At 42.3% G+C, this 27,910-nt stretch overlaps 7 protein-coding genes across 13 annotated transcripts in view; 3 read left to right on the top strand and 4 right to left on the bottom strand.

The window, feature by feature from the left end:
* The window catches only part of LOC109859082, a 15,836-nt gene extending 11,828 nt beyond the window's left edge, over nt 1-4,008 (bottom strand). Inside the window, exon 1 of the mRNA XM_020436965.1 lies at nt 3,654-4,008. The gene's annotated coding sequence lies outside the window, so the exon portion shown is untranslated. The remainder of the gene's footprint in view (nt 1-3,653) is intronic.
* LOC109859086 (high mobility group B protein 6) lies at nt 391-6,289 on the top strand. 2 transcript variants are annotated; one of them, XM_020436975.1, is made up of 5 exons: nt 391-545; nt 4,830-5,113; nt 5,223-5,293; nt 5,376-5,721; nt 5,830-6,289. In XM_020436975.1, the coding sequence occupies exons 2-5, from the start codon at nt 5,021-5,023 to the stop codon at nt 5,938-5,940; spliced, it is 621 nt and encodes a 206-aa protein (XP_020292564.1). In that variant the 5' UTR covers nt 391-545; nt 4,830-5,020; the 3' UTR covers nt 5,941-6,289. The 2 variants fall into 2 exon arrangements, with proteins under 2 accessions (XP_020292564.1, XP_020292565.1); XM_020436976.1 differs by lacking the exon at nt 391-545 and adding an exon at nt 4,205-4,412.
* Nucleotides 6,290-6,357: 68 nt separating this feature from the next.
* Nucleotides 6,358-8,347, bottom strand: LOC109859085 (hydroxyacylglutathione hydrolase, mitochondrial). Of its 4 annotated transcripts, none has more exons than XM_020436973.1 (5): nt 8,262-8,347; nt 7,541-7,656; nt 7,106-7,448; nt 6,931-7,034; nt 6,358-6,856 (listed from the first exon to the last, which is right to left on the bottom strand). In XM_020436973.1, the coding sequence occupies exons 2-5, from the start codon at nt 7,586-7,588 to the stop codon at nt 6,572-6,574; spliced, it is 780 nt and encodes a 259-aa protein (XP_020292562.1). In that variant the 5' UTR covers nt 7,589-7,656; nt 8,262-8,347; the 3' UTR covers nt 6,358-6,571. The 4 variants fall into 4 exon arrangements, with proteins under 4 accessions (XP_020292562.1, XP_020292561.1, XP_020292559.1 ...); XM_020436972.1 differs by lacking the exon at nt 8,262-8,347 and adding an exon at nt 8,158-8,255; XM_020436970.1 differs by lacking the exon at nt 8,262-8,347 and adding an exon at nt 8,007-8,254.
* Nucleotides 8,146-10,846, top strand: LOC109859084 (ATP-dependent DNA helicase Q1-like). Of its 2 annotated transcripts, XM_020436969.1 has the most exons (3): nt 8,563-8,639; nt 8,744-8,802; nt 9,007-10,846. In XM_020436969.1, coding segments are annotated over exons 1-3 (1,803 nt in total). In that variant the 5' UTR covers nt 8,563-8,637; the 3' UTR covers nt 10,749-10,846. The 2 variants fall into 2 exon arrangements, 1 of the variants encoding a protein (XP_020292558.1); XR_002250669.1 differs by lacking the exons at nt 8,563-8,639; nt 8,744-8,802 and adding an exon at nt 8,146-8,235 and having other exon boundaries at nt 9,007-9,069.
* An 83-nt stretch (nt 10,847-10,929) lies between these two features.
* On the top strand, nt 10,930-15,262 carry LOC109859068 (TBC1 domain family member 16). The gene is made up of 5 exons (XM_020436938.1): nt 10,930-13,306; nt 13,380-13,719; nt 13,812-14,237; nt 14,342-14,635; nt 14,714-15,262. The coding sequence occupies exons 1-5, from the start codon at nt 12,541-12,543 to the stop codon at nt 15,096-15,098; spliced, it is 2,211 nt and encodes a 736-aa protein (XP_020292527.1). The 5' UTR covers nt 10,930-12,540; the 3' UTR covers nt 15,099-15,262.
* A 187-nt stretch (nt 15,263-15,449) lies between these two features.
* LOC109859069 (transmembrane protein 104 homolog) lies at nt 15,450-20,588 on the bottom strand. The gene is made up of 6 exons (XM_020436939.1): nt 20,138-20,588; nt 19,875-19,996; nt 19,700-19,784; nt 19,123-19,533; nt 18,835-19,012; nt 15,450-18,705 (listed from the first exon to the last, which is right to left on the bottom strand). The coding sequence occupies exons 1-6, from the start codon at nt 20,174-20,176 to the stop codon at nt 18,005-18,007; spliced, it is 1,536 nt and encodes a 511-aa protein (XP_020292528.1). The 5' UTR covers nt 20,177-20,588; the 3' UTR covers nt 15,450-18,004.
* A 586-nt stretch (nt 20,589-21,174) lies between these two features.
* On the bottom strand, nt 21,175-26,353 carry LOC109859067 (actin-5C). 2 transcript variants are annotated; one of them, XM_020436937.1, is made up of 2 exons: nt 26,195-26,353; nt 21,175-23,882 (listed from the first exon to the last, which is right to left on the bottom strand). In XM_020436937.1, exon 2 carries the CDS (start codon nt 23,861-23,863, stop codon nt 22,733-22,735), a length of 1,131 nt encoding a protein of 376 aa, XP_020292526.1. In that variant the 5' UTR covers nt 23,864-23,882; nt 26,195-26,353; the 3' UTR covers nt 21,175-22,732. The 2 variants fall into 2 exon arrangements, with proteins under 2 accessions (XP_020292526.1, XP_020292524.1); XM_020436935.1 differs by lacking the exon at nt 26,195-26,353 and adding an exon at nt 25,074-25,180.
* Between the last annotated feature and the right edge of the window lie 1,557 nt (nt 26,354-27,910).

Genomic DNA, 27,910 nt, shown 5'->3' with positions numbered 1-27,910 from the left:
ATAATAATATGTAAAATATATATTATGTACATTATATATATATATATTATATATTATAATATAACAAGAGGTAATTATTATTTAATTTACAAAAAGAATTCTCTGATATATAAATCTCTTTTAAAAATATTGTGTTGCACAAATTGACTGTGCAATTGTTATTCGCATTCGTTGCACGTACATTGCGAAAATGCAATGAGAAATCTCTCGCACAAGTCAAGAAACGCACACACACAGAAAACAGAGATGTTCAATTTCCCCAGAAAGCTCTCTCCAGTCCGACAACGTGACTTATAAACTGCATAGGCTTTCATACATACATGCAATCGCTTCTTATCACGAGTTGCAGAATTGTAATACAGATAAGAGAGACAGTTTTCCTCTCTCGCTTGGTGTGTGCATCGCTTATTCTCGCGTTTTATACGGCACTCGTATGCCACTCTATACGAGTGCCCGCGCCCTTTTATTTGTAAAAGTGAAGTTCTTTCCGGAACCTGTTAACCGTCAGAACTCTCGCGAGAGAACTCACGTCCTCATCCTGTTGTGTAAGAACATATTGTGTAGATTAATTTCGCCGCGCGATCGACGACGCACATTTGAACGCAAAATCGTCTTTCGGTTATTTTCTTCTCGCCGCTGGTTATTGGACGCGCGCGATAACACAGATATAAACTTTTACACGATAACACGCGAAATGAGAAAATAGTTGCATTGGAAAAAAGCAAAAGTAGCGCAAAAAAAAAAAAAAAAAAAATTCTCTATGAGGAAGCTCAGAAATAAAAAAGTTAATACGAGAATAGTGCGGAGATAAGTTTAATAACTCTATATCTTATCTTTTCACACATTATTTAAGTAGAACGTGTAACGTGTAACACGCGATCATAGACAGTGTGTGTGCATGTCCGTTGGCGAGCTGTCTTCTGTTGTTTGTGTGGAATTTGACTTAATTGGTATCTTTTTTTTAACGATGTTTAATAGTGACACCCCGGGCTGATGTTACGTAATTGTTAAATAACTTGTACGCGATGTGATAAAACCGCGTCACTCGCCGATATGTAATAACCGGCAAAAGAGACGACGCTTATCGATATGTCAGCGCTTCGTCACGTATCGATTCAGGAAAATCCTATGTAATTAGAAAGAGAATTAAAAAAAAAAAAAAGAAAAAAAAGACGAGCCGAATATATTAGCGGTCGCTAATAAACAATATCCTCGTCCCGAAGCTCGGGGGGAAATCGTGTGATCGCGAAAAATGTTTCGCGCGCAAGGTGCTGGTAAATTTCCAAAGAAACGCGCATTTCCACGAAAAGCAACATTTTGCAAGGCAAGACGGATAAACAAAACAATTAGGACCGATGTGTGCGAGAGGAAGAGAGAGAGAGAGGCTCATTTTCCTCTTCTCGGGGGAATCACCGCCGCGATCGCAAGCCATCTAATTAATTTTTACTCAACACCAGGATCGGATTCGCGTAATTTTCTATCAATAAATCGCGACCGTCATATTTTCCAACTAGTAATTTCTTTTTTTTTTTTTTCTTTTTTTTCCCTAACACAATTTTACAGATAAACGCTATTCGATAAACAAGTAAATTCACTTGTACGCGCACGAGCGAGCCGGATCGCAGGTGTGCGTGTGTTGTTTCCCGTCGATAAATCACGGAATTGTTTTTCTCTGAGAGCTAAAGACTCGATCCCAGCATCCCACAAAAAAAAGAAGATAACGTGTACTTAGATCATAAAAAAAGAACAAAGATGTTGCACGCGTGTATACACACACATACGTGCGTTCGGTGACTAATGCGTGCGACGAATCTTCTCACGCGTGCATTATTCCTAAAATTATCTTGATTGCGCCGCTTAAACGCGCGTTTTATATCGCCATAACATTCCTTTTGCGGTCTGTGCTCACATCGCAACGGTCACGAGATACGCGCAACGCGCGTGCGATCCAATATCATCGAAATAGTATTGTGTTGTGTTTCCGATGCGAGAGAATGTTACGTTTGTCGAGACGAGAAAACAATTTTGCAACATGCGATTTAATCTTAAATGTTGAACCTGTTGGTCTTGTTTGTTCAGCACCTTTCGAAACTCTCTTTAAAAAAATTATTAAAAATAAATCATTTAAAATGTATAAAAAAACTCGTATAAAATTGTATAAATTAAAATTGTATACGTGAATCATATAAAATTGTTTTTGTGTTAAACAAATAACATGTTAGAAGACATTTTAAAGATTCCAGAGAATTATTTGTAAAATTTTTCTGACATCTCGAAGTCACACACAAAGTAAAAACTCGCACGGCAAATCCACGCATTCGCATTTAGAGTGACGAACGGGTTCAGAATTAGGATTAATTCTTAACGCAATGCGTAAAGCTATATATAGACGGACGCGCGTATGTATCTTTGCAGAAATAACGCCCCGGAAATGGAAAATGTAGGGCGCGTACACTACGCGCTTTCTTGCGAACGCGCAATCTTCGAGAAACTATCGAGTTTGAAATCTAAACACAATTGTAATACTGCGACGAAGGATTTTACTTGGAAAAATATTCAAGAAAAAAAAACGCGCGCACGTGGAAAACCTGGTGGAATGAAGCGCGGCGCGTGTTCCGCATACATATCAGATAGATGCGATAATTAATTATTCAGAAAATTAATGAGAAAAATATCTAGTTTTAATCAATTTTCTTCATCGTGCGACATAAATGCATAAATTAATTGTCTCGGCAATTCTGTCGCCGCTCACATTTCTGCACGTGATTATATAAATGTCAATTGCCCGGTTGTGATAAAAGACTTCATTCCGTTCGACGTGCTCATTAATTCAATCGCGAGTAAACACATAGAACGGCGGGCGGTAAAAATACAAACACACACACATCTACGCACACATCTACGCGCGAGATCGCAACAAGGTGGACGATCGGCGTGTGAGTTTGCGGCGATGAAAGTTGCCGATCGGCGAGAAGTCAGCAAAAATATAATTAATCAATTCTCGAATAAATTCGACGATTTGATCGAAAAAATCGAAAAGCACAATCGAGACTACTGTAAAATAAAAAACAAACAGTGTTTGACTCTCGCGTTTATAAATTTTCGAATATTACAAGAACAATGCTAGCAATTTACGCTTGATTAATAACGCGCGCAATTATCACGTCGGCGCGTGATTGTTATTTGCCATGTAATTTTCATTTGAATATATATTTTATACACTTGTGTCTATCCTGTTTCGAGTCAACGCCGTCTACGAACAACAACTCGTGCTACCGCAAACACCAGACGCGTTCGAGGAAAGCGGACGCAGTCCGGGGAATGCTCGTCGAAGATTCTCGCATGTAAATAACATTTAATATCGGTCGATCAGCTGGTCGCGCGTTACCATAACCGCAACGGCTGTTATTGATCCGCAGCGCGGACAGGTTCTCCGTGTATAACACGTTCGTGGTACGCTTGGCTCGCGGTGTGTTGCGGCACATCGTGCATCATTCTCGACGAACACGTCCGCATCCCGCCGCCTAACTTTTAGTGTCCCACGATACTTCGGAATCGGGAGGACACTCTCGGGGGAGGGAGAAAAATTATTACATTCTCTCTCTACGAGCACACACACGTTCTCTCGCGACATCCAAAAAAAAATTACTTACCGATGCTCGTTCCACGTCCCGGACCAATGCTAAAAAACCGCGACGAGCTGCATCGTACGCGCGGGAAATACTATTTTGTTGTCGACGATCGCGGCCGATGAAGAAGTAGACGAAGCTTTTTGCGAGCGAGCGAGCGTGGACGAGACGGGAGCGTGAAGACGACGACGATAGGATGGGAAATACAACAAAAATGAGAGGAGCGATCGAAACAACGGTGCGTTTCACGCGAAAGAACGCGATCGGAAAGACGAAAGAGAAGATGAAGCAAAGAAGCGCGAACGACGCGCACCAGGAAACTAGCAACTCTCTTCTCTCGGGACTGTGTCGGTATCGCGAGCAACGCGACCGAGCCGAGGGTGAGTTTTGACCGACTGATTGCGCGCGCACACACACCGCGCCGCTGCTCCTCACGCTGCGCCACCCTCTCACCGTCACCCCCCTCGCTCTTCGCGCGCGCGCGCGCGCGCGCGTGCTTTGTTTTTATTTTCGTATACTCGAAATCACCTTGAGGATAATCTAAATTTTCGCACGAACCACCTTCGCGACTCTCTTCTCCTCGTACTCCAGTTTCTTACGTCGTCGCGATAAAAACTCCGAAAGCTTTTTTCTCTCGCGACACCCTCATCTCTTGCTCGCGTCTTCGCCAACGGTGGGGTTTACGCCGCGGAGGCTGTGTGATTTCTTCGGAACGTGCCAAGAATATATATGAATGTCAATCATAGTCCGCTCGAAAAGTCTTGGAACGGCGCCAACGAGAGTGTAAACAAGGGTTCATTCAGTAAAACGATATGAACAAACACGTATATCGTGAAAACTAAAACGAAATACGGGAGCTGTAAAACTTAAAACGAGTTACTGTTCATTCAATCAAACGCGATCAATTTGGAAATGTGTTTTAATTGCGAAGTATCTATAAAAAAAAAAATAACCTAAAGTTGTAATTAAAGTCAAATATCTTTTTTCTTTTTTAAAAAAAAAAGACATGTAAAATCTCGTCGTCGACGATAAACTTACAAGTTTCACGAAAAGTTGCGCAAAATCTTATCAATTAATACTGTATCGGTATCGCTCGTCAATATCAATTGACATTGACGATATAATATTCACTTACAAAGATTGTGGTCGTCACAATTTTTAAAATGAGCGGTCACAGATGCGCTGATTTTCGATTTTCAGTTCTGCGTGTAAGAGGGCGCTTTGATACAAAATACAACATGGAAGTTTACCGTGTGCCCTCCTGTTGTAAATATTTGTGCAAAACAGTCCGAAGCGACGTAAAAAAAGATTGCAAATAGTCGTACGCGGCTTAACTAGTTAGTTAGACGACTTGTGTGTCGCTTCTTTCGAAAAAAAAAGACTCTCTCGCGATGTCCGACGAGTCCGAGTACGAGGTGGAGGAGTTCGATATTTACAAGAGAAAGTATCAATTGCTGTTAGAGAGATGCGAAATCTTGCAGCAGGTTAAGTGTCTCAAAATCTTGCAAAAAGCCGCACACACGCAATCAGATACCGACGTGTTATTGTATATTCAACAGAAATGATTGACATGGTTGTTTTCTTTGAATGTAGGAAAATGAGAGATTGGTGTATAGAATCCAGAAAGTCAGAAAGCTCCTACGACGTACGCGGAAAGAAAAAAAGTTAGTCTCTCACATAGGTTTGTCGTCACTGTTCTAAAAATGAAATTTTTTTTTATCACCGTCTGATGTTGAATTGTCATAGATTTTTGATTGATCGGTTGGATCAGCATGGCGATTGTTGGCGGGAGGCGCCGATGGGTGTGCTTGAGGAGAATAGTGTGTTTCAAGCGACACCGAAATCAGAGAAGGGAGCGAAGGGCGCTTCTCAGAATGCCAAAGAGGAGAAACCCAAGAAAGGAACGAAGAGAAAAGGCGCGAAAGCGGATCCGAACGCGCCAAAGAGACCGGCCAATCCTTTCTTCCAATTTTGTCAAGAGCAAAGGCCCCGTGTGATGGAGCGCCTGGCCGGAGAGCCGGAACCTAGCAAGCAAGAGCTCACCAGGCAACTTGCCACCACCTGGAAGTCCCTCAGCGACGAAGACAAGAAGGTAAAATTCTTCGATGCCCTCAAATACATTGGGTTTTTTTTTTTTTAAATTGTCTTGTGAGAATATCTCGAGTAGTTCAAGTTCACACCTCAAATGTTTTTATTTCAGGTTTATTACGATATGTACGAGAGATCTAAAGAAAAGTACGTCGCTGAAATGGAAATATACAATAAAAAGACAGAAGATACACCGTGTCAACTGTCATTAAATATAACGTAATACACTACAAATTAGATATCTTATTTTATAGTAAAATAAATGATTGATCGTCATGTTTGTATATATTATAGCGACAGTTGTATGTGTATACATGCGTGGAGTTTTAGGATACTACGTCAGATTTTTTGTATATATATATACACATATATATATATACACACACATATACTCATTAGTTTTAATGTTTGATACCCAGTACAAACTACAATTACAAATAAGAGTTCGTAAAACATTAGACAAAATACGCTGAAAATAATATAAATTCAAATTATTTATTTTAACACAACAATATTATTGTATTTGCGTATAACAAAATTACAATAATTATCTGGTCACCTCACATCTTTTATATCTACAGTTTAATTATTTTATTGTTATACAAAATTGTGTGTGTGTCTACACACTTTACGTATCTTATATCCTTTTTTTTTTTTTTATTCCCATTGAACCTTATATTAGTGATTGAATATAAATGCTTGAGTGGAAAGAACAAAATATTGTCAAAAGATTCAGCTGTTCAATTTTTCTGCGATATCGGCAACTTACACGCGCGTTCGTTCGTGATAACCGCTGTACGTCTCGTTCTACTGCTAAATAGAAATGTGGAGAATATTAATAAAACGCTAGATGATTATTTCGAGCGCGAAGGATTGAAGTTGTCTTTTTCGCGTCTCAGATACGACATTGTCTGAATAGGATCAGTTTGCTGTGCGTGTTTCATAACGGATGGCTCGTGCACTCTCATAAACGGATTTGTCAGCTTTTCGTCTTTAATGGTGCTAGGTATAGTTGGAAGATTACTGATGAGTTGACCGTCCGCCCAACTCAATTTGTTTTTAATTGCCTCATTCTCGGGTTCCACGTGTAAACCAAACTTGAGATTGTTGACTGTGTACTCATGTCCGCAATATACTTTCTGTAAAGTGGCACAAGTGGTTCGCAACAAAAAAATCGCAAAGAATCAATGATAAATATCGAATTACAACTTACCGTGTCCTCTGGTAAAGAACCTAGAACCTCGATAAGCGCCTTGTACATTTGCTGTGCGGTACCTTCAAAAAATCTTCCGCAGCCACCGGCGAAAAGCGTGTCTCCTGCGAATCACGTTTCTTTGTTGATTGCAACTAATGATTTCGAATCATATTGATCTCTTTTGATACTTTACCTGTAAACACAGCTGGAGTGTCTTCTCCTCCGGTAACATAATAACAAATATGTCCCTTTGTGTGACAAGGTGTCGCAAGACACTTAACCGACAAGTTGCCGATATTAAAGGTATCATTGTGCGTAATTTTGCGAGAGATGGCTTGCACTCTATCGTCTCCACCATAGACGGGAAGATCGGGGAAACTTGCCAACAACTTGGCATTTCCACCAGCGTGATCCCAGTGATGATGAGTAGTTAGAACGTGTGTTAGTTTAACGTCATTTTCTTGAACAACCCTAACCACATATTCTGGACTAACAGGATCTACGATGGCAGCTTCCTTTGTAGCTTCATCAATGATCTAAAAAAAAAATATTTGAAAAATGCTAAACATTGTTTTTAGAGATTTTAGAAATTGTTGTATAAATATTATAATAAACAACACACACATACCAAATACATATAATTATCTTCAAGTGCTGGCAATATTTGAACTTTCATGTTGGACTGAAGTACCGTCGAGCTCTGGCTGTGACTTCCACGAAATCCGTTAGAAGAAATGCTCCTTGCTAAAAATGTTAAATATAAATACTATCATTTCTGCGAACACATTTTTTTTTAATCAAAAGTCAAAGATACGTGTAAACTATCGCTGTGTGAGTATAGAACTAAAAGTAATAATATAAATTTAAAAAAATGTTGCGAAGAAGTTATATTGCGCTCTCGTTGCGTCACAATATTATGTTATCGCAAATACGTTATCACATCTAAAGTATTCTGGGAAAAGCGGTTTCTTTGTACGTTGAAAATGTTATTGACGTGCAATATCATGTTGAACGTTGTTCTGTGTGATAAAGTGTACACATATATGTATATATATATATATAAATGACAAATATAACAAATATATAAAAGATACCCCTGAAATATAAAGACGTGAATGTGTTTTCAAGCCAAGTCGGACATACACGAAGCGCAGCTCGACAAAACATGATGATAATTGGACTTGCGAATAAAGTATCACAACTTTGATGTGCGCACAGGATTTACATTATTTCTTCGTTACTTGCCTGATAATGCACTAGCAAGATAACACGAAAGGAAGACAAGACCAAATCAAGCACACAGCTGATCGTTCAATGTATTCGGTAAATATATACACACATACGCTCACCACGTTATTCGCACAAGCAGCTATTTTACGAGTGTAACGCATGCGTTTTCGCGAGACATGTGTCGCGCGCTTTGTGTGGTTTTGCGCATCTGTGCGATATTTTATTTACATCTTATTGAAAACATGTACAGTATAAATGTGCAAGTTTTGTATTGACTTAAGTATACAACTCATTTTTGCACATGACACGAGATTATTTAGCGCTTTTTCCGTCGAAATATAACCTTTCAATCCAGAAAGTGCAGTATGGTGCAGTTGCGGAGAATAGCAATATTTGCTGTTTGATTATTGCACCGGCAAGGTGCGTCTCGGTGCGTTTGTGTATTGTTGTGGTCGAAGATCCGGAGAGTGTGCAAGCATTCTTATATCATTATCTATGTAAATAAGGATTCTTTCTCATGTGGCGTACTTTTTTTTTTAATGTATATGTATACTTTTATCCAAATGTATTTCTTGTGATATTTTAATATTTAAAATAATAGGGACAAAATGTCTGTTAAAAATACAGACGGGATTACTATAGACAGTGATGAGTATCAAGGTTGGTTTTACTGCATTAATGAAATAACAAATGTATTTTATACATTTTATTTAAATAAATGCGCATGCATAACGCACAACTTTATTCTATAAGATTTGACACTCATTTTTTCAACACACTTTTTGTTATAAGAAGATGTCAATGTAATCACACAGTATTTTTTCACAGTATTTGCGTATTTCTCAAATTTTCTTTCTTCCACAGTCACAGAAAACGACGAGATAGCCGCCATCGATTACGAGTTACAACAAATAGAGACTGAACTGCTAAAACTGCAGGACCGCAAGCAAATCCTGACCCAACGTAAGGAAAAATTGCGTGACGACGCTCTTTTGAAGAAGAGCTTTTCTCTGTCGAAAAAGAACTGGAACACAGAGAATTTTGAGTGGTCCGCAAAATTGAGAAAAACGTTGAAAGATGTTTTCAAAATAGACAAGTTGAGAGAATTGCAATTGCCAACCATGAACGCGATCATGTGCAAGGAAGATGTTATATTAATCATGCCTACTGGCGGTGGTAAGAGTCTGTGTTATCAGCTGCCGGCTGTGATCAGCAAGGGTATAACAATAGTGGTTTCGCCTCTGGTGGCTCTAATGGAGGATCAGTTGCACGGGTTGCACAGACTCGATATAAAAGCCACCATGTTGTGCGCGAAGGCCGACAAGGAAATTGTCAAGTCGACTATGAACGCTCTTGTAACCAAAAACTCGGCGCTCAAATTGATTTACGTGACACCGGAATACATGGCGAAGTCCAATCGTTTTATGAGCAAACTGCAGAAGGCATACGAGATAGGAAATCTGGACCGTTTCGCCATAGACGAGGTTCACTGTTGCAGCCAGTGGGGTCACGATTTCAGACCGGATTACAAGTTCCTAGGCGTGCTGAAGTCCATGTTCCCGGGAATACCGATTCTAGGCCTCACCGCCACCGCCCCGGCTAAAATTATCGTGGACGTGCAGAAGATGCTGGACATCAGCGGGTGTCTGGTTCTGCGAGCCTCGTTCAACAGACCGAATTTGTATTACGAGGTTCGCCGTAAACCGGCGGACAAGGACACTTGTCTCGCGATGATAGAGAACCTGTTGAAAAATCGATTTAACGATCAGTCGGGTATAATTTACACGACTACGATCAAAGACGCGGAACAGCTGACCTCGGATCTGAGAAGCAAGGGTTTGAAAGTCGGGTGTTACCACGCGATGCTCGAACCCGAATACAGATCGCAAGTTTACTCCAAGTGGATAACGGGCAAGTATCAGGCGGTGATCGCGACCATCGCCTTCGGTCTGGGTATCGACAAGCCGGACGTGCGATTCGTCATTCATCATTGCATTTCCAAATCTATGGAGAACTTTTATCAAGAGAGCGGTCGCGCCGGCAGAGACGGCAAGAAATCAACGTGCATCGTGCTCTACAGATTGGCCGACACGTTCAAACTGAGCACAATGGTGTTTCAGGATAAAGTAGGATTGCAGAATTTGTACAAGATGTTGGCTTATTGCTTGGATCAGACGTCGTGTAGACGAAGTTTGATTGCGACTCACTTCGAGGAGACGTGGGACAAGAGCGATTGCGCGCAAATGTGCGATCATTGCAAAAAACCGAGTGTTAAAAAGGAGATCGACATAACGCGATACTGCAGACATCTGTACGATATCATGACCAAGGCTGTGCAAAGTGAGACCCGATTGACCGCGCTTAAGCTCGTCGACGCCTGGTATCACAAAGGCGCCACGTCGTTGCGAGTGTCCGGTGTGCCTGTGCCGAAGTTCGCGAGAGAAACCGCGGAAGCTATTGTGGGACATTTGCTGATTAACGGTTACTTGCAAGAAGACTTTCACTTCTCATCGTACACTACGATATCGTATCTCAAACGTGGACCTAAGTCGGGACTAGCTCTCGGCAATGATCACAAAATATTTTTTAACTACGAATTGACTTAACGAATGTATAATTAGTCATTAATGTGCGCTCGATATAGAGAGAGAGAGAGTGACTGCATGTTTTAAGAGTAATTTATAAAAATAAGTGAGATGGTTATAATATACATATTATAAACATACGTATATTTATTTATTACAAGTATTTATTACAATATTTTTATGAATCCTATTCACAATATCAATAAAAATGCTGGCGTTAGAAAAAATTACGTTGATTTTTATAATTTCAGAGAAAATTACTTTTAATTACTGCAACGTAGCGAGCGTATAATCATACGGTAACAGTTATCGCAACACACACACACAGAGCTAATAAACCGACGGTACAATAAAAAAGCGATATGCGTAATTGGCTCGTACGCCGAGTATCGTTAGAAAAATTTCCGAATCAATAGCGAAATAATCACAGAGCGATTTGTTTTTTTTTTCATACAATTCACGTAATCGTCGTTTGTAGGTCAATCTCGGATGGATACGAAACGAGATGACGTACGTTGCAAGTTCACCGATCGAACGAACGAACGAATGAACAAACGTACGTGAAAAGAAAGCGAAACCATTCGTGCCCGGACTCGACGATTGAGAAAAACAAGTGGGACAATGATCGATAAGAAGAAACTGCGTGCGAATAGAATGGAATGTCAGCGGGTCGGGTAGTAGAGAAAAAAGGTAGCAAAGTCCTCCTCTCTGATCCGATGGACGGATATTGATTTAAGATAAGAGACGAACGCGCGTATCTCTTTGTGTGACGCCTCGCGCGCGTCGACGATGATGACAAATTTGTGTTGCAATTGTGCGCGCCGGACCGGACGTGTCTCGCGTTTAGAGGATAAAGTCCGCGCGAACTTACGTGTACGTTACCGCGCTTTGCGTACGCCGCAAGATTATTCAACGGAGATATCATCGAGATCGATGTATGCACTTGCGCGACACCAATCGCTACGTCGGTGGCGGCGTCGGCGCCCGCGCATCGAGCAGTGACGCGTGAGCGTCAACGAAACAAGGTCGTATTTCATTAACATGATTTTCGATTTTGTTCACCATCGTCATCGGGTCATCGGCGGTGTCGCGTAAAAGAGTTTCTTTCGAAGCTCTCGTCACGAGCAAGCGCACGTGTCTCGCGCAATCCTCACCCGTGAGAAGAGAGATCGAGAGTGTCTCTCTCTCCCCGAAAGAGACACGTCATTCATCCCTCTTTTCGAGCGAGTAACAAGCGCGAAGATCTTTCCGGATCATTCTCCGAAGCTGCAAGCGCCTAATCGTCGTTGGGGGTTCCAGCGCGTACTCGACAACCCCCTCGATGTGCACAGCACCGTGACACAGATAACGCCTCGTATCGCGAGAAGTTCTCATGCAACGAGGCTAATTGAGGCGATAACGGTATCACTGCGATATATCGCGTGTCCCACGCGGAAGTGTGTCTCAACCACCGGCAGTCGAATCCATCCTTAAATCCCCAAAGTGCTTTCGCTCATGTCCGATTATGCGTGTTCTCCGTCCCGCATTATTTTTCGCCGATCGGTTCGCTTCGCAATGTCCTCGCAACGGATCGTTCCAGCGTCTCGCGGATGAGGCGAGCCGGATAACATCACGGTGCGTCCCGTGGACGGTAAACAGATGGATTGCCGTGTCACCTAGTATCCCGAGTTTTTTGGCGTAAACGTTAGAATTGTTGTATAAAATGTTCTGAGAGGAGTTGGATCGCGCGCTTGTGTTTACGCTCGTCGAGTTTACGTGCGTCATGTTTCATTGGGAGAAAACGACGTAACGTTCAGTGATCTTCATCACGACAATGCCTCTGCCAAACATTCTGAGAAAGGCGAGCAGTTACATCCTCGGCGACTGCGGCCAGGACAATCGGCGCGTCATTTATCAGGACGGCGAGGCTCTGTTCTGCAAGAACAACGTCTGCGTGCACCCGCCGACGTTGATGAGACAGCACGCGGACGTGGTGCATCATCCCGGATATATGACGATAACTTGCAAACTGAACAAGAACTCGAATCTGCCGACCTTGCATCTGAGCTGGATACCGAACAGCACGCTGCGCAAACATCCCACGACGTTGGAGAACCAGAGTCCAAGAAACACCGCGGCGACGACGCATCGGGATTCCGCGGACTCACCCCGGTCCCGGCTACCGGATAGATGCGATCCGCTCAATGTTCTGGACGCGAGGGTCGAGAATGAGAACGAGAACGATAACGACAACGGGAACGGTAAGCTGGACGTGTGCCTGGAGGCGAAGGAGCCCGTCACGTGCGGGGATTGCGAGCGCGTCTGCTCCGGTTCCGGTTGCGACTTTTCGCGCCCGCGGGACTCGAGCGTGATCAACGACGGCGAGAATAGTACCGAGAGTACCGAGAATCAATCGTATTCGATTGAGTCAAGGAACGAGAAGAACGGAGATTCGAAGGACCGAAGTTGTAATCGCGACAGCGACGCGAGAAGCATCGACGAGGAAGCGCGATTCCTCTTCCGCGACGACGTGAGCATCAAAAGTCGCAGTCTGTCGCTGACCTCGACCTGCAGTTTGTCAATCTCGGTGTCCACCGACGGTACGTAAAGATATATTTAACGAACGATCAACGCGATATGACGCAATAACACGATGACGGTTGTTTGTTACAGCTGAGGAAGTGCCGTCGTGGATGAGGTCGCCGGAACTTCTAGCCTTGCAGCACAATCTTGCCTTTCCCGAAAGCGCGACCGCGTCGCCCGTAACTGTGCGCAGAGCGCACCGGTGTCGCAGATTCTCGGTGGATCTCAGCGAGATGCGATCTCTGAGACTGTTCTTCGCCGATCCCGCCTGCACCTGCGGTCAGCTGGTGGTGGCGAGCAGAGAGAGCCAATATAAGATTCTGCATTTCCATCACGGCGGCTTGGATCGACTGGCTACCACTCTGCACCAGTGGCATCAGTTGCTCTATCCGCGTCTGAGCTCCGACACGGAGGAAACTTTGCCGTACAGGTAAGACATTTAAATTTGAATGAAGAATAAATTGGAGATTTTAGCGCGGAGCAACGACGTTTTTAATTTTAACGCGTTGTCCATTTGTACAGGCATTTCATGGTGTGCAGACCGGAGGTAAGTCGGGACGAGTTGCATCCGGAAGAGGGCCAAGTGCCGATGATCACATCGCTAGCTTGGAAAGATTTGTTGAACGAGAGGGGCCAAGTGGAGGACGATCTCGCTCTCCGCAAGGGTATATTTTTTGGTGGTCTGGAACCGGCGCTGCGAAAAATCGTTTGGCCCTTCTTGTTGCACTGCTACTCTTATCAGAGCACCTACGAAGACAGAGAACAGATCGACGCTATCAGACGGCAAGAATACGAGGAGATACAGAAACGTCGCTTGACCATGAACCCCGAACAGGCCGAGCGTTTCTGGCGAAACGTGGTGTGCATAGTGGAGAAGGATGTTGTCCGCACGGACAGAGCCAATCCGTATTACGCCGGTGAGGGCAATCCGAACATCGAAGTGATGAAGTAAGCTTGTTTTTTTTAAACGCGTTTGAATAAAAAACTAATTTGGAATGAACTTGCGCCCGGTATTTAATTGTTTTTCCCTTTTTGTTTTGTTTTTTCTTCAGAAATATTTTACTCAACTATGCGGTGTACAACTGCCGCTTGGGTTACACTCAAGGAATGTCGGATCTCCTGGCTCCGTTGCTAGCCGAACTCAACTCAGAAATAGAGGCCTTCTGGTGTTTCGCCGGTCTGATGCAGAGATCGGTGGCCGTCTGCACTCCGACCGACACGGACATGGACAGAAATCTATGCTACCTGCGGGAATTGGTGAGAATAATGGTGCCGGATTTTTATGCGCATCTTCAAAAGCACGCGGATGCCTTGGAGCTTTTATTTTGCCACCGATGGATACTTCTGTGAGTTTAATTGCACACTTCGCGCACACATCTCGCACATACGCGCACGAACTTTTCACATTTTCCTCTTCATTGCAGATGCCTGAAGAGAGAATTTCCTACTGAGATAGCGCTGGTCATGTGGGAAGCCTGTTGGGTCAATTACTTAACGGATCACTTTCATTTGTTTCTTTGCCTTGCCATTATGTGCGTCTACGCGGACGATGTGATCGCTCAGGATCTACGGACGGACGAAATGTTGTTGCACTTTAGTTCGTTGGCAATGTACATGGACGGGAATGTCATATTGAGAAAGGCGCGGGGCCTACTTCATCACTTTCGTCAACTTGTGCGCTTGCCTTGTACGTTAGCCGGTCTGTGTCGACAATGTGGTCCGGGAATGTGGGACAGCACCCACGATCCGGTGATAGAGTGCGTGGGTCACGAAGACACGAATTGTCCCTATTTAAATAACTACGAGTGACTTTCTAATCTCTAATTTAAAAAAAAAAAAAAAATCAACATGAGAAAACGTCAGTATTATTTAACGTATAAATCGTTTCGTCGAGTTATTAAATTGTAACGAGGAACGCTCTTCTTCTCTAACGAATTCTTTCTTTATATTCCAGACTTAAAAAAAAAAAAAAAGAAATTCGTAGAATATAAGTTTTCTACAACTACTACTACAATAGTAACGAATTATATCAAGCCTATCTACGCTCTCTGGCTATTAGACCACATGCGAATAAGCTTAAATAATCTCACATACGTGAACCGATATGTAATGTGACACGATGTGTAATCTTTATTCTTGTAAAAGTCGCTTCAATTATACTTTGACATTTTTTGGATCAACATAAAAAAAAAAAAGTAAGGAAGAAACGTATCAAACACACATGTTACTCGCGTATCAATTCACATAATTGAATTATCAGCCTAGTGCCGAATCTAAATGCCGAAGCACAAAGATACATATCTCGAAATCCGATCTCCAAAGTTTAGCGTCAAAATATGTAAGATTAAGAGAGATTTTAACAGAATTTACATACATATATACACACATACACACACACATACAATCACGAATATATAGATGAAAATATCTTTGCGATACTTCTCGTAGGCGTTAAAGACTGACTGAGTGAAAAAGATGGGATATAATTAGTACAAGCACCCGAGTGCCCTGAGTTGGAGCGAAGAGATGTATCTGTCGTGTAATTTTACTCCTTAGGCATCCAGTATATATATATATATATATATATATATATATATGTGTGTATATATATATATGTATGTATATATATACATACATGTACATTCCGGTGGCGAAAAGTGTTTGTTCGCGAAAAAAAGAAACCAAAGAAACAAATCAAATCGTATATAAATATATTTAAAGAAAAAAGGCTATTTATTATTACAAACGTACTCATATATATTGCATTGAGTATAAATTATAACGACATATATGTTCTTCTCCTCTTGGTATTTACTTACGCTCCCCACATAAACGTGTTCTCCACTAATACTTGCCGTGCATTGTAACGTCGAGCTTTGTTTTTTTTTACTCTTACAACTCGACAAGACACGTATGTACTACCTGTTACTTTTGTTGTTGTTTGTGAAATCTAGTTTTTAAGACGAATGAGATTATTATTGTGAATGTTTTATTTATTTCAACTCAGTTCTCTTTATTTTTGTTTTTTTTTGTTTTTTTTATTATTACGTTATTTACGCGAATGTAACAAATTCCTTTTGTATGTTCTTGGAGTTTGCTTAGAAATTCGTCAAAGCGCAATTTTAAATATTGCTTTTTCCCCATACCAGAGCTAACGCAAACTGCGAATTATATAATGTAATTAAACAAAAAAAAGTTTAGAAACGCTGTGCGTTATGACACATACACACAAACACATACACACACAGCGGTCGAATAGCGTTTAATGTGACTTCACGTGGAGCGAACGTGCAAACTCTTAGAAAGTCTGCTCTATATATAATATATATTACCACGTATAAGGTCAAAGCTGTTTATATTCAAGATTTTAAATATCGTGCCTATGCAAAAAAAAAAAAAAAAAAAGGGGCGATTGTATAACGCATTCCGCGCTAATCCATTTAATCAGGGACACATGAACTTTTATCGAAAAATGAACAATTATTATGCTTTTATCGTGCTATCTTGTATCGTGTTGAAATCTTGAAGAGAAATCTATCTGTGTTATAAGATCTGTGGATCTCGTACGGAATAAGTATAGAGAGACATATATGTGTATACATATGTGTATTATACCGATGGCGAATAAATCGGCAGAGAAGACTTGTATAATCAACTATTTATTATTATCCGTTTTTCAATTGCTTTTGGAAAATATAATAGATATATGTATATATATATATATAATTACATATACATATATATACGCGCGCGCAACATTCTTCAATTGAACATATACTCTTCATTGTACGTTATGCTCGCACAGGTACACAGTTATTACGGACATCCTGCGAATTATTTTTTTTTTTTTTGGCAGTTTTTATACACGTATACAAAAATACGACATCAAAAAAGAAAAAGAAGAAAAAACAAAAAAACGACATAACAACATGACGCTTCTTCTTTACTATCGCTGCTATTATCACCCATGTCAATTGTCTCATTACGAGAATGCGCAAACAGAGGAAAAGTTGTGTGATTTTTACTGTGTGTACAAGTAAAATATATATATATATAAAATGCACATTACGGCTGTTTACAGAATCGTCTCAGAAGAACAAAATTACGCACATCTGTCCACGATGACACAATAGTTTACTCTCTCTCTCTCTCTCTCTCTCTTTCTCTACGATACTAATTAAAATATATACGCATATATAAAGACGATAATTTTTTTTCTTCTACAGATTATTATCCACATCTTAAGCTTACACGGTATTTGACTTGTACATATGTGCCGACTTGTGCCAAAGTATTGTCGGTTCGCCATGAGTACGTGTGAGCACGCAACTGCACACACAAATGACGTCTTAAAAATTAGTATATTATTATCCTGCGCTAAGGAGATCTCAAGTCTTACAGATCGCAAATCAGTCGTGTTACATATCCCGTCGTAATAATAACCACCGTTGGATTTCATCGCTAATGTGAAATTGTTTTTTACTGTTTTTGTTTCGCGTTCCCAATACCGCGCGTGATATATATTGTTAAAAAGAAAATATACATATTCAGGATATGCAAAGTAACTTTCATCAATATATCCATCTGCACTTTATATATCGTTAGAGTATTTTTTTCTCTCATAAAAGTTTCTCTTTCTTTCTGTCTCTCTTGCTTTTGATCTACGATATTATTATTACGTAGTTTTACGTATAAGATAAATTTTCATTTTGCTATTAACTGACCATCGTTCGATGATGTATCTGTATGAAATTGACTGACACTAAGATCATACAAGCGATAGCCCACGCCACGACGAAAACCAACCAATACTTGTTCGAGAAAGGACTTGCGAATTTGTTCTTGACACCCAGGCCGATGACCTTGTTGGTTTCCTGTCTGGCGTAGTAAACCAGAAACGTGGGTATCAAATACTGAATTCCTGCTCCCGCGTACGATCCTGTGATACCAACTAATATTGACAGATCCTTGGTGTAGAGCGCGATCAGATACGGCGGCAATATCGCCAAAATGGGGAAGACGAGTTTTTGAAAAACATTGTAGGACGTATCTTCGTTCAAAAAGAGCGACTGCAGATTATTTCGCAGAGTGATCGCTATAATGGGAAAACTCGTACTCAGAGTGAACACGGGGAAGAGAGCTAGGAAATACTCTATAAACAGCATAAAAATATTGTCACTCTTGGAACAATTGCCCGAGCCACGTGGTCCAAAGTCCAAGGTATAAAGATCATCCAAATGTTCGAAGGCGAAAGCGCCCGTGAGAGCCAGTAACAGATAAAAGAAAGCGATAAGTACGTAATCGAGAGCGAGAAATCGATTTATCATGGATTTATTCGCTATTGGCGCGACTAGAGCTGGTAACGAGTGATGACACATGAAGGAATAGACGCAAGCACCGAAAAGACCGGGAATCCCTAGAACAATGTAATATTTTGTGTGTTAATACTTTACGCATTGTATTTATTAGTAAAATTGTTAACGCACGATATAACGCGTTAACGAAATCAACGTCCCAAACAAACGTTTGCGACAATTTCCCTTACCGGTTAAATTGGCGGTAGGCGGATCGCCCCGAGGGCCGTACCGTATGAGACTTATTACAGCGTACAGAATCATTATGTTAAATGCGAGCCATCGCATTGCCGACGTCAACAGCTGAAGATACTTGGTCTTCTGAACATTGAAAAATACAAACGGTCCCAATAATAACACAAACAACGTCTGAAAATTAAAAACACAATTATCACAAGTATTTTCTTCGACGTTTTATTTTTGTCAAAAGCTAAAAAAAAAAAAAAAAAAACTTGGAAGATAACATTCTTCTAACTCACCAAGAATATTCTGTACGCATCCGAACGATTTAGTTCGTAATTTTCCCAGCACGGTTCGGTGTCTGGTATGGTGTCGTTGCAAGTAAGATTTTCTGGCATATACGTGCAAACGACATCAGCTACCGACTTGGCAACTGCTGCGCCGTAAATACTCAAATCTCCATACAAATAAATAGCCAAACACAAGTAAAACAGAGTGGTTCCAAATCGATTGAAAAAAATAGATGCCATCTGTCCCATCTCTATTTTATCACGAATCACATAATATCTGTAAACCATATCGGAACGCTCCGGGCTGCTAGTGGTGGTTGTGGCGGAGGTGGTGGGAGTGGCGGTGGATAAAGGAGCCACCAACGGAGTATCTTCCGAATCCGAATTGGAAGGACCTGATTCACCTATTGTCTGTAAGACCTGAAACAAGTGTCTCAATTTAAACCTTGCTTGATGCTTTACGTTATCCGTCTTCAAGAATTCTAAAAAAAACTTACTTATTGTTCCGAAGTATTTCACAATTTCGATTACTTACTGTTTTCTCTTGTATAATATATTTGTTCTAAAGAAATCCAAAAACTCTTACGCGTTTCCGATGCTGAAGATGTCTCCATGTGACGATAGCATTCGCCGATGCCATTGCTTCTATTACAAACGTTACTGTAACAAAACTGCAAAAGAAACAGGAACTGCAATGAAACCGTTCAAAAGGATATTTCAATTTAAAATACATCTCAGGGATTTAAATCTTGAGTATGAACCTGATGAACGCCAACACCAAAATGACACTCAATCCGAGTATCCATCCCGCTCGACTGAACACAGCTGGCAAAGTCAGAGCTCCCGTTCCAACAATGAGATTGAAGATATAAACGAGTCCAATCTACGACAGAGGTTTGGACTTAGCGAACAGTTTAAAGCGCGTGTTCTTTGTTTACTACGGAAGCTCTCAAGGTTATGCGCCATATGTCAATACACAGTGCGCGACTCGTTTAACGGGAATACACGACTTTTTCTCTCTTACCCATGTTGAATACTGATCGTTAACATTTTGTTCGGGCATCTCGTCTCTCGAGTTGAACCGACGTCAAACTCGGAGACCTACACCTCTCTCGGAAGATGCGCTGCGGTTTCTCGTTTTGTCGTCACATGCAGTCACTGAACAACCACCGGTGGTGGTCACCGATCTAACGTTTCGTGTTTTTCCGTCGACGCGGAGACTGTGTCATCGAATACCTTAGCGATCACGCGTTGACGTAATTGAGATAAGGTCCGAGAAAAAAGAACGCGCAATATACTCTTACATGTATCTCACGGAGGTCCCGATGGCCAGGCCGACCATCTCAACACGGACTTGTCATCGACTTTTCGTCGCGAAGCAAACACGGACGACCAATCGTCGACGAATATGCCGCAAAAAAAACGTAGCGAAGACATCGTGGGCGAAGTGACGCAAATCCCCGTCCAATCGTCCGAGACGCGTTCGGATTTTCGTCCGACTGATCAATAATTTGACAATTAAACGTCGTTCTTCTTGATTGATACAATTCAACTTGAATTTCCCCGATTTTCAGCAGGGATCGTGCCGTGCTGCCACCTGAACTCAAACGCAAAATGGCTTTGCGAGTTTAACTTTGAGAGGAAATGTTTTTTTTTTTTTTTTTAATGCAAATTTAATTAAAAATGAAATCAATTTGGAACTTCAAAAAGACGGAAACTAATCGAACTTTTAGATCTTTTCGATTTAACTTACGCAATTTGTTCCCAATCTATCAGGACTTTGTTTTAAACAGATATTTTGAATCGCACAATATTTTTTCTTAGTGATATTTAAAACATATCTCATAATTTATCATTTTCCTCAGCTCTCTTTACACATAGAATTCGAATGTTGTTTACACGAGTCACAATATGAAATTCCATCAGAGTTTGCGCACATGTTTTTACAAATCGGATTATAACAAAAAGAATAGTTGATTAAAAATGGACTTTTATTTCAACTGAAGATAATTTTTCTCTTGAACGTAAATTCTAAAATAATTATACATATCTGTTTAATAATTGCTACGAAACATTATTTATGTATACACACGAGTTACATATTTATAATAAAAAGACACATATACATAAAAGTAACATGAATGAAACGAGAGTATACGAGATTGTATATGAGAAAAAAAAAACAAATACGCGTGAAGGGACGAGTGGGAATGCGAGTAAGGGGATGCGGACGACTGTTGCGATTTCAAGAAACACAGTTAACAATCGTGAGTTTTTCAGACTTTTATTTTATAATCCCATAAGTCTAAAGTAGTCTTTAAGATGTGTACGTGAATGGTCTTTGCGCAATACAATGGGAATAAATTATAATACTTTGGCTACGCTTGCGGGGTCAAAACCGTGGTTGTTTATTTTATTTTTTTTTGTTTTTTGTCTTTTCTTTTTCTTTACCTTGCTTGAGCGGATGTTCGTATTTTCGTATTTCCGGATCAGCGGTTTACCCCATCGTGTATAAAAAAAAAAAAAAAACCATGAAAAGAAAGAAAAAAAAGAAGACAAAAGGCCATCTTTTCCCTCAACGATATGCAAACGGCAATAGAAAAAAAATTATATAAACGAGGTCTTTCTTATAGCTCTCTCGGAGCGGAATGACGTGCGTTTTTCAACTTTGACGCGACTTCTTTAAAAAAATATCGCATAGTGATCGGAATGCATTCCATCGTTGATTGCCATGTCCGAACTCCGTCACGTCACCGCGCGGGAAACCGATCTTTCCCGCGAAACAGCAAACTCCGGAGGAGTTTAAATCTTCGTGAACGTTTCTTGCTCGAGTGTGTGTTGTCGAAGAAAAATGGCAATCAAAGCGTACGCGCGCGAAGCAACGAAGGGGAAACGGATGGGGGGAGGAGGATGGAGAAAACGACAAGCCTGACGAAAAAAGGAAGCGTTCTGCTCGCGCGTTGAGAGAAGGATGTCTCGCGAGAAACGTTTAGCTAAATCTTATGTCGATAAAAGTTGTTCGAATATATATAATATACAAATAATCCAATACAGGATAAAAAGTAAAAAAAAAAAAAAAAACATTACGCTTATAGGAATCGGGGCACATGTTTAAGATCGTTCACAATTAATAATTAAATTAATTTTTAATTAATGAATAATTATAATAATTAACACGATTAAAAATTAATTCAATTAATTAAGATTGTTATACGTGATACTGAAATCGGTGAATGGAAAAATGATGAGAAATGATCGCGTTATAAACGAGCAAGAACGAACCGCCGGTTTATTTGGGTTGCCGCCGAGACCGAGGAACAATCGCGGGAGGAGGGCGATATACCGTAAGCTCCTCACTCCTCTCGTTTAATCAAACACGCTTTGTCACGCGTATCTTAAACACGTACATCCGAAATTGAAAGAAGCTACCTTTGCCCTTGGGGGGGAAAAAAAAAATCCAAGGGCAATCGTCGCGGAAGTTGATGTTGTGTCCGCCTGCTAAACGAGACAGAAGCCTCTCTCTTTCTCTCCCTTTTTCTCTCTTTCTCTCTCTCTCTTTTAATCTCTCGACGTCTCAAGGATATCGGGGGATGATAATATGCAATGGAAAAAAAGGCGCTTAGAAGCACTTCCTGTGGACAATGGATGGTCCTGATTCATCGTACTCCTGCTTCGAGATCCACATTTGTTGGAAGGTGGAGAGCGATGCGAGGATCGATCCGCCGATCCATACGGAGTATTTCCTCTCAGGCGGGGCAATGATCTTGATCTTCATGGTAGATGGGGCTAAGGCAGTGATCTCCTTCTGCATCCTGTCGGCGATGCCAGGATACATGGTGGTACCACCGGAGAGAACGGTGTTGGCGTACAAGTCCTTACGGATGTCGACGTCGCATTTCATGATCGAGTTGTATGTGGTCTCGTGGATGCCGCAGGCTTCCATGCCCAAGAACGAGGGCTGGAAGAGAGCCTCGGGGCAACGGAATCGCTCGTTGCCGATGGTGATGACCTGACCGTCCGGAAGCTCGTAGCTCTTCTCCAGGCTGGACGAGGAGGCAGCGGTGGCCATTTCCTGTTCGAAGTCGAGCGCGACGTAGCAAAGCTTTTCCTTGATGTCACGAACAATTTCACGCTCGGCTGTGGTCGTGAAGGAGTATCCTCTCTCAGTGAGGATCTTCATGAGATAGTCCGTAAGATCGCGACCAGCCAGATCCAAACGGAGAATGGCGTGCGGCAGAGCGTATCCCTCGTAAATCGGTACGGTGTGAGAAACGCCATCGCCTGAGTCCAGCACGATACCAGTGGTACGACCGGAAGCGTACAACGACAGCACAGCCTGGATCGCTACGTACATAGCTGGAGTATTGAATGTTTCGAACATGATCTGCGTCATCTTTTCGCGATTGGCCTTGGGATTCAAGGGAGCCTCGGTAAGTAGAACTGGATGTTCCTCGGGAGCTACTCGCAATTCGTTGTAGAATGTGTGGTGCCAGATCTTTTCCATGTCGTCCCAATTGGTTACAATACCGTGCTCGATCGGATACTTCAGTGTGAGGATACCTCTTTTCGATTGGGCCTCGTCGCCAACGTACGAATCCTTCTGCCCCATGCCGACCATAACACCCTGGTGGCGTGGTCTACCGACAATTGACGGGAAGACGGCACGCGGAGCATCATCTCCAGCAAAACCAGCTTTGCACATTCCGGATCCATTGTCTACTACGAGCGCAGCAACTTCCTCGTCGCACATGTTTGCTTGGTTGATTTAACTGCAATACAAAATTACAATTAGCTTATACTTGTGATACAAGAAAAAAAAAAACAAATATATTAACACATTGCGGATCAGTCGTTATTGCTAACTGTATCCATAAAGGGTAATTGTTTGCTTCATATATTTAAACCCGAGAATTCTTGCAAACGACCGCAAGCGTTAGAATCTAGAGAATTTTCGTGTCTCATTCTTCCGTTTGCAATGCGTCAATCCAGAATTTTGTGAACGTTTTTTATTCGCACATGGAATATTCTGTGATCCGCGAATATTAACAATCTTGCTGTCAACAAAGTATCAAGATTACTCCGGACTGACGTCTCTACGTACAACACTTTTCAATCTCGTCAGGTATTAAAAATTTCGATGTTTGCTTAAAAAGATAGAAACTGCAATTACACAATCTCTAGATATCGTCTATCAAAAACGGAAGCGTTTTAATCGGAGTATTAGCAGACTAATGACTACTTCATTAGCCGGTGACCGGCCTCGCTTTCGAAACGCTTTTCAAGATGGCGTCGGAGGAAGGCAAACGTGTCAGCAAGAGAATTCAAGCGATTAGATCTCACGAAAGGTGAATCGTGAAAGTACAAAAGAGAAACATTTGTAACCCAAGTAGTTTGGTTGAAAGCACATCGATAAAATTCAATTTGAAAGAGACGCGACAAAAGAGATATCTTTCGAAAGAGGAGCTAAGTTATCTTTAATTATCAGAACCGCACCCTGCCCCACCCCGCGCCCCGCCCTATCACAGCTCGTGACGAACGGCGAACAACCTGTGATTGTCTCGTTCGAGCACACATCTTCGACATTTCGCAATTTAACACTTTTCTCGCAAACGTGCGCAAACGTGCAAACGATGTCACACGTACATACACTACCGATAATTTAAATCGTTCTCGATTTTTCTCCGCGTTCTCGTTGAAATACCGCGTACGGATATCTCTAACTTCGTTTTAACAACGGAGCGAATGAAGCTCTCACAAGTGAAGCACTCGATTCCTCAACGTACGCCGCCAACACACCCAATCATCACTTCGCACTACAAAAGGCCGGTAACTTTCGTGCACTTTTTTTTTTTTTGGTTTCTCCTTTTCCTCCCGCGTTTCTCTAATTTCACACTGATCTACGATTGATACGTTACCATCTAGGTCTGCAAGATTATAGAATGCTGATTTATTGGACTTACGGTTCGTTTTTCCGAGTAAAAAAGGTAGTTATATACAAGTTCTAATTAGAACCGACACTGCCGCACTGTCGACCGATCTAGCACCGAACGCAGAGTGTAGTCCGGGCAATCGTTTCGTGGAGTATTATATGAACAGATGCGTTGTTCCTCGACGTCCCCCCCCACCGCCCAACGTTTAGCCAATAAGGGTGGGACACCCTCGACCAATCCTGGCTTTCTTTACCATATATGGAAGTACTCTGACACGGAGGGGTTTTCCGTGTCCCCCTGCCCCTCGCTCGCGGGAGCCGCGCGATTTCCCCCCGCGGCGCAACGAGCCGGTCCCACGACACCCGGTGTATGAATGCATCCGTTAAATTGACCGTCGAACTCCGGAAGATTTTACACGCGAATTGATTATCGGATCTCACGAATCTTTCTCTCTTTCTATCACACTGTTAATTAATTTGTAACTCGCTACTCCATTTCGTTTGAGTCATTCGCGTTATTCACGCATCGAGAGAATCTGCGGAACCAGTTTCCGCGACCAAAGAAAAAAGATTCTACCTAGAATATCTTAGAATGGAGAGAGAACCGCTCTCTCGCGCGAGCGGCACATTTCTCGCGAGCGGGCTGAATGAAATTCTCTTCTCGTCGGAGCCGTCGCCGCCGCCGCCGCCGCCGGATCGTATATAATTACAGTTAGTCGCGAGAGCGTGTAGGTTAGCAACGCGGATTTTCTCTACGTGTCGTTGAGCTATTAATAAACTATCCGGCGCGTCGTCTCGCCGCAACCACCTGTCTCGCCGCGTCTGATACACACACCCGGCGACCACCTTGCGACGTCGACGGCAACCTGTCGACCACCCTGGCGCCGCATCACGCTGCGCGTCTTTAAAAGCGGAAAGCCGCAAATCAAGAGAAGATACATGTCATTTTTATATGTATATTAACCATGACGCGACGATCTTGTTACATTCGAGAGAGCAACGCCCTACACCATGGCGGCGTTTTAATATTAACACACAGAATAACGCGTGAGAAAACCTGACCAACCGATTTCGTTCCGACGGGAAACGGGCACCGATGCGTGGCCGACAGCCAGCGCGCGGCCGGTTACACACGCGGGCTTGTCTGCTTACCTGATTCTTCTGAATTAAACGTCGAGTTTGCGTTTTCGATCCTCGAAAAATGGATCAGCGGATATTCGTCCAAACGATGATCAGCAGCACGATGCGGACACTGCGAACGCTGCCAGCGAGAGATCGGGGATGATTGTGCTGCCGGACGAACCTGCGAGACGTGAGCCGGTATCGCGCCGCCTCGCGTCACGTCACGTCTCGTGGACTCGTCCACGCGAAGGTGTGGTCGGCATATCAACCGCGCTAGAGAATTTTTACGATTCCCCAATCACGCGTCCTGAAAAGAAAGATCCGTCGTTTTCGACGCATTTTCTGTTTTCGTTGTCGGATTTCAGGCAGAACCGCGAAAATCTTTGCGAGAAACAACGACGGTCATCGATTTGTTCTGTCGTACGTAATTCGCACGTCGCGTTAAATGTGACGTGCCGATTCGCGAGGGCCACCCCTCACGACGAGAAACATGGACTCGTCCGTGCCGGCTTCTCCCACCACCCGGATTCACAGCTCTTGCCATATATGGGCATAAAACGAAAGCGACGCGGCGATTGGTCCGTCGGCCGGCTGGCGGCTAGATTCTCCAAATGCCGCTTCAAATCGCACGATACAGAGAGAGCGTAATGTCTCCTGGAAGTATACGCGCTGGCGTAAAGGTCCGTACGACTAACCGTCGTCACAACTACCTGCATAAGATAGTAATTTACATATTTACGTGTTTGTATATTATACTAGTTATAGCATTCGGAAATGCGCTTACACATTACTCCGATTCTTTTAAAGAAACGATTGTGTGCGTGTTTGTCGCGTTAACGCATCTTTCCTTTTTTTTTTTTTTTTTTTTACTCCAAGTAGCAATAATTCATGTTCGTTTGACAGAAAAAAATGTTATCTCTTTTTTCTTTTTATCGCCTTTTCCATTCTAAAGGTCTGACGATCATGACGGACACTGCTCGATTGTTCTGGGAAACTTTATATATGTAGAAAAAAAAAAAAAAAAAAAAAAAACTTACGCACAACACGAGCGGTCAAAGTCGAATCTCATATTTGCGTCCAATGTGTCGTGAGATAAGAATATTGCCAATTAACGTGTCATCTCGCGAGATTGCGAGCGCGAGATCTCATTTTTTTTCTTTTCTCTTTCTGGCAAATTGCGTGCGACGCGTAGTTCTTTAAAAATAGACTCAAGGGCAGGGGCACAGGATGCGAAGGGTACATTGCACTTATGCCACGTCATACGTATAGACCCTAGGCTCGCTCGTCTCTCTCTCTCTCTCTCTCTCTCTCCGCCGGTAATACTGGTTTAATACAAATATACACAGACACCCTGTAACCATCAGTGTTGCACGCTACGCTCCCGTACCCGGCTAACGTAGGAGAGAAAGGTCTGCGTGCGTGCACCAAAATCGATACCCACTTCATCTCGAAGCCTGTCTCGCGCGTATAGTCGAAGAAAAACGACACGTGACCGGTATCGAAGAGACGTGGAGATGTACATTATTAGAAAGAAAAAGAAAGAACGCGCGCGCGGCTGGAGAGAGAAAATTTGTACGAGAGATAATAGGCTAAAATAATTCAGCCGCGCGCTGAAATCGGGTTCGCTGACGAAATTGCGGGAAACGCAATTAGGTTAGGTTTCCATGCTCTTACTCGTGCGCGCGCGCGCGCGTGTGTGCTCTGTGATGATTCACACTCGCCGATATAATGAACGAACGCGCGCGC

The sequence above is a fragment of the Pseudomyrmex gracilis genome, unplaced genomic scaffold (genome assembly GCF_002006095.1).
Source record: "Pseudomyrmex gracilis isolate BER0280 unplaced genomic scaffold, ASM200609v1 scaffold_236, whole genome shotgun sequence".
In the NCBI taxonomy this organism is placed as follows: Eukaryota; Metazoa; Arthropoda; class Insecta; order Hymenoptera; family Formicidae; genus Pseudomyrmex; species Pseudomyrmex gracilis.
This window is presented reverse-complemented; position numbering and strand designations above follow the sequence as displayed.

Bases quoted from the DNA above. Each gene is read 5' to 3' on its own strand.
- LOC109859068 (XM_020436938.1), top strand. From the start codon at position 12,541: ATGCCTCTGCCAAACATTCTGAGAAAGGCGAGCAGTTACATCCTCGGC. The intron at 13,307-13,379 runs GTACGTAAAGAT...TGTTTGTTACAG, and splicing joins AATCTCGGTGTCCACCGACG to CTGAGGAAGTGCCGTCGTGG. The intron at 14,238-14,341 runs GTAAGCTTGTTT...TTTTTTCTTCAG, and splicing joins CCGAACATCGAAGTGATGAA to AAATATTTTACTCAACTATG.
- LOC109859086 (XM_020436975.1), top strand. From the start codon at position 5,021: ATGTCCGACGAGTCCGAGTACGAGGTGGAGGAGTTCGATATTTACAAG. The intron at 5,294-5,375 runs GTTAGTCTCTCA...GAATTGTCATAG, and splicing joins CGTACGCGGAAAGAAAAAAA to ATTTTTGATTGATCGGTTGG. The intron at 5,722-5,829 runs GTAAAATTCTTC...TTTTTATTTCAG, and splicing joins TCAGCGACGAAGACAAGAAG to GTTTATTACGATATGTACGA.
- LOC109859069 (XM_020436939.1), bottom strand. From the start codon at position 20,176: ATGCCCGAACAAAATGTTAACGATCAGTATTCAACATGG. The intron at 19,997-20,137 runs GTAAGAGAGAAA...CCTCTGTCGTAG, and splicing joins ACGATCAGTATTCAACATGG to ATTGGACTCGTTTATATCTT. The intron at 19,534-19,699 runs GTAAGAGTTTTT...CACTTGTTTCAG, and splicing joins ATCTTCAGCATCGGAAACGC to GTCTTACAGACAATAGGTGA.
- LOC109859085 (XM_020436970.1), bottom strand. From the start codon at position 8,079: ATGTTTTGTCGAGCTGCGCTTCGTGTATGTCCGACTTGGCTTGAAAAC. The intron at 7,035-7,105 runs GTAAAGTATCAA...CGTGATTCGCAG, and splicing joins CACTCCAGCTGTGTTTACAG to GAGACACGCTTTTCGCCGGT. The intron at 6,857-6,930 runs GTAAGTTGTAAT...GCCACTTTACAG, and splicing joins GTTCTTTACCAGAGGACACG to AAAGTATATTGCGGACATGA.
- LOC109859067 (XM_020436937.1), bottom strand. From the start codon at position 23,863: ATGTGCGACGAGGAAGTTGCTGCGCTCGTAGTAGACAATGGATCCGGA.
- LOC109859084 (XM_020436969.1), top strand. The intron at 8,803-9,006 runs GTTGGTTTTACT...TTTCTTCCACAG, and splicing joins AGACAGTGATGAGTATCAAG to TCACAGAAAACGACGAGATA.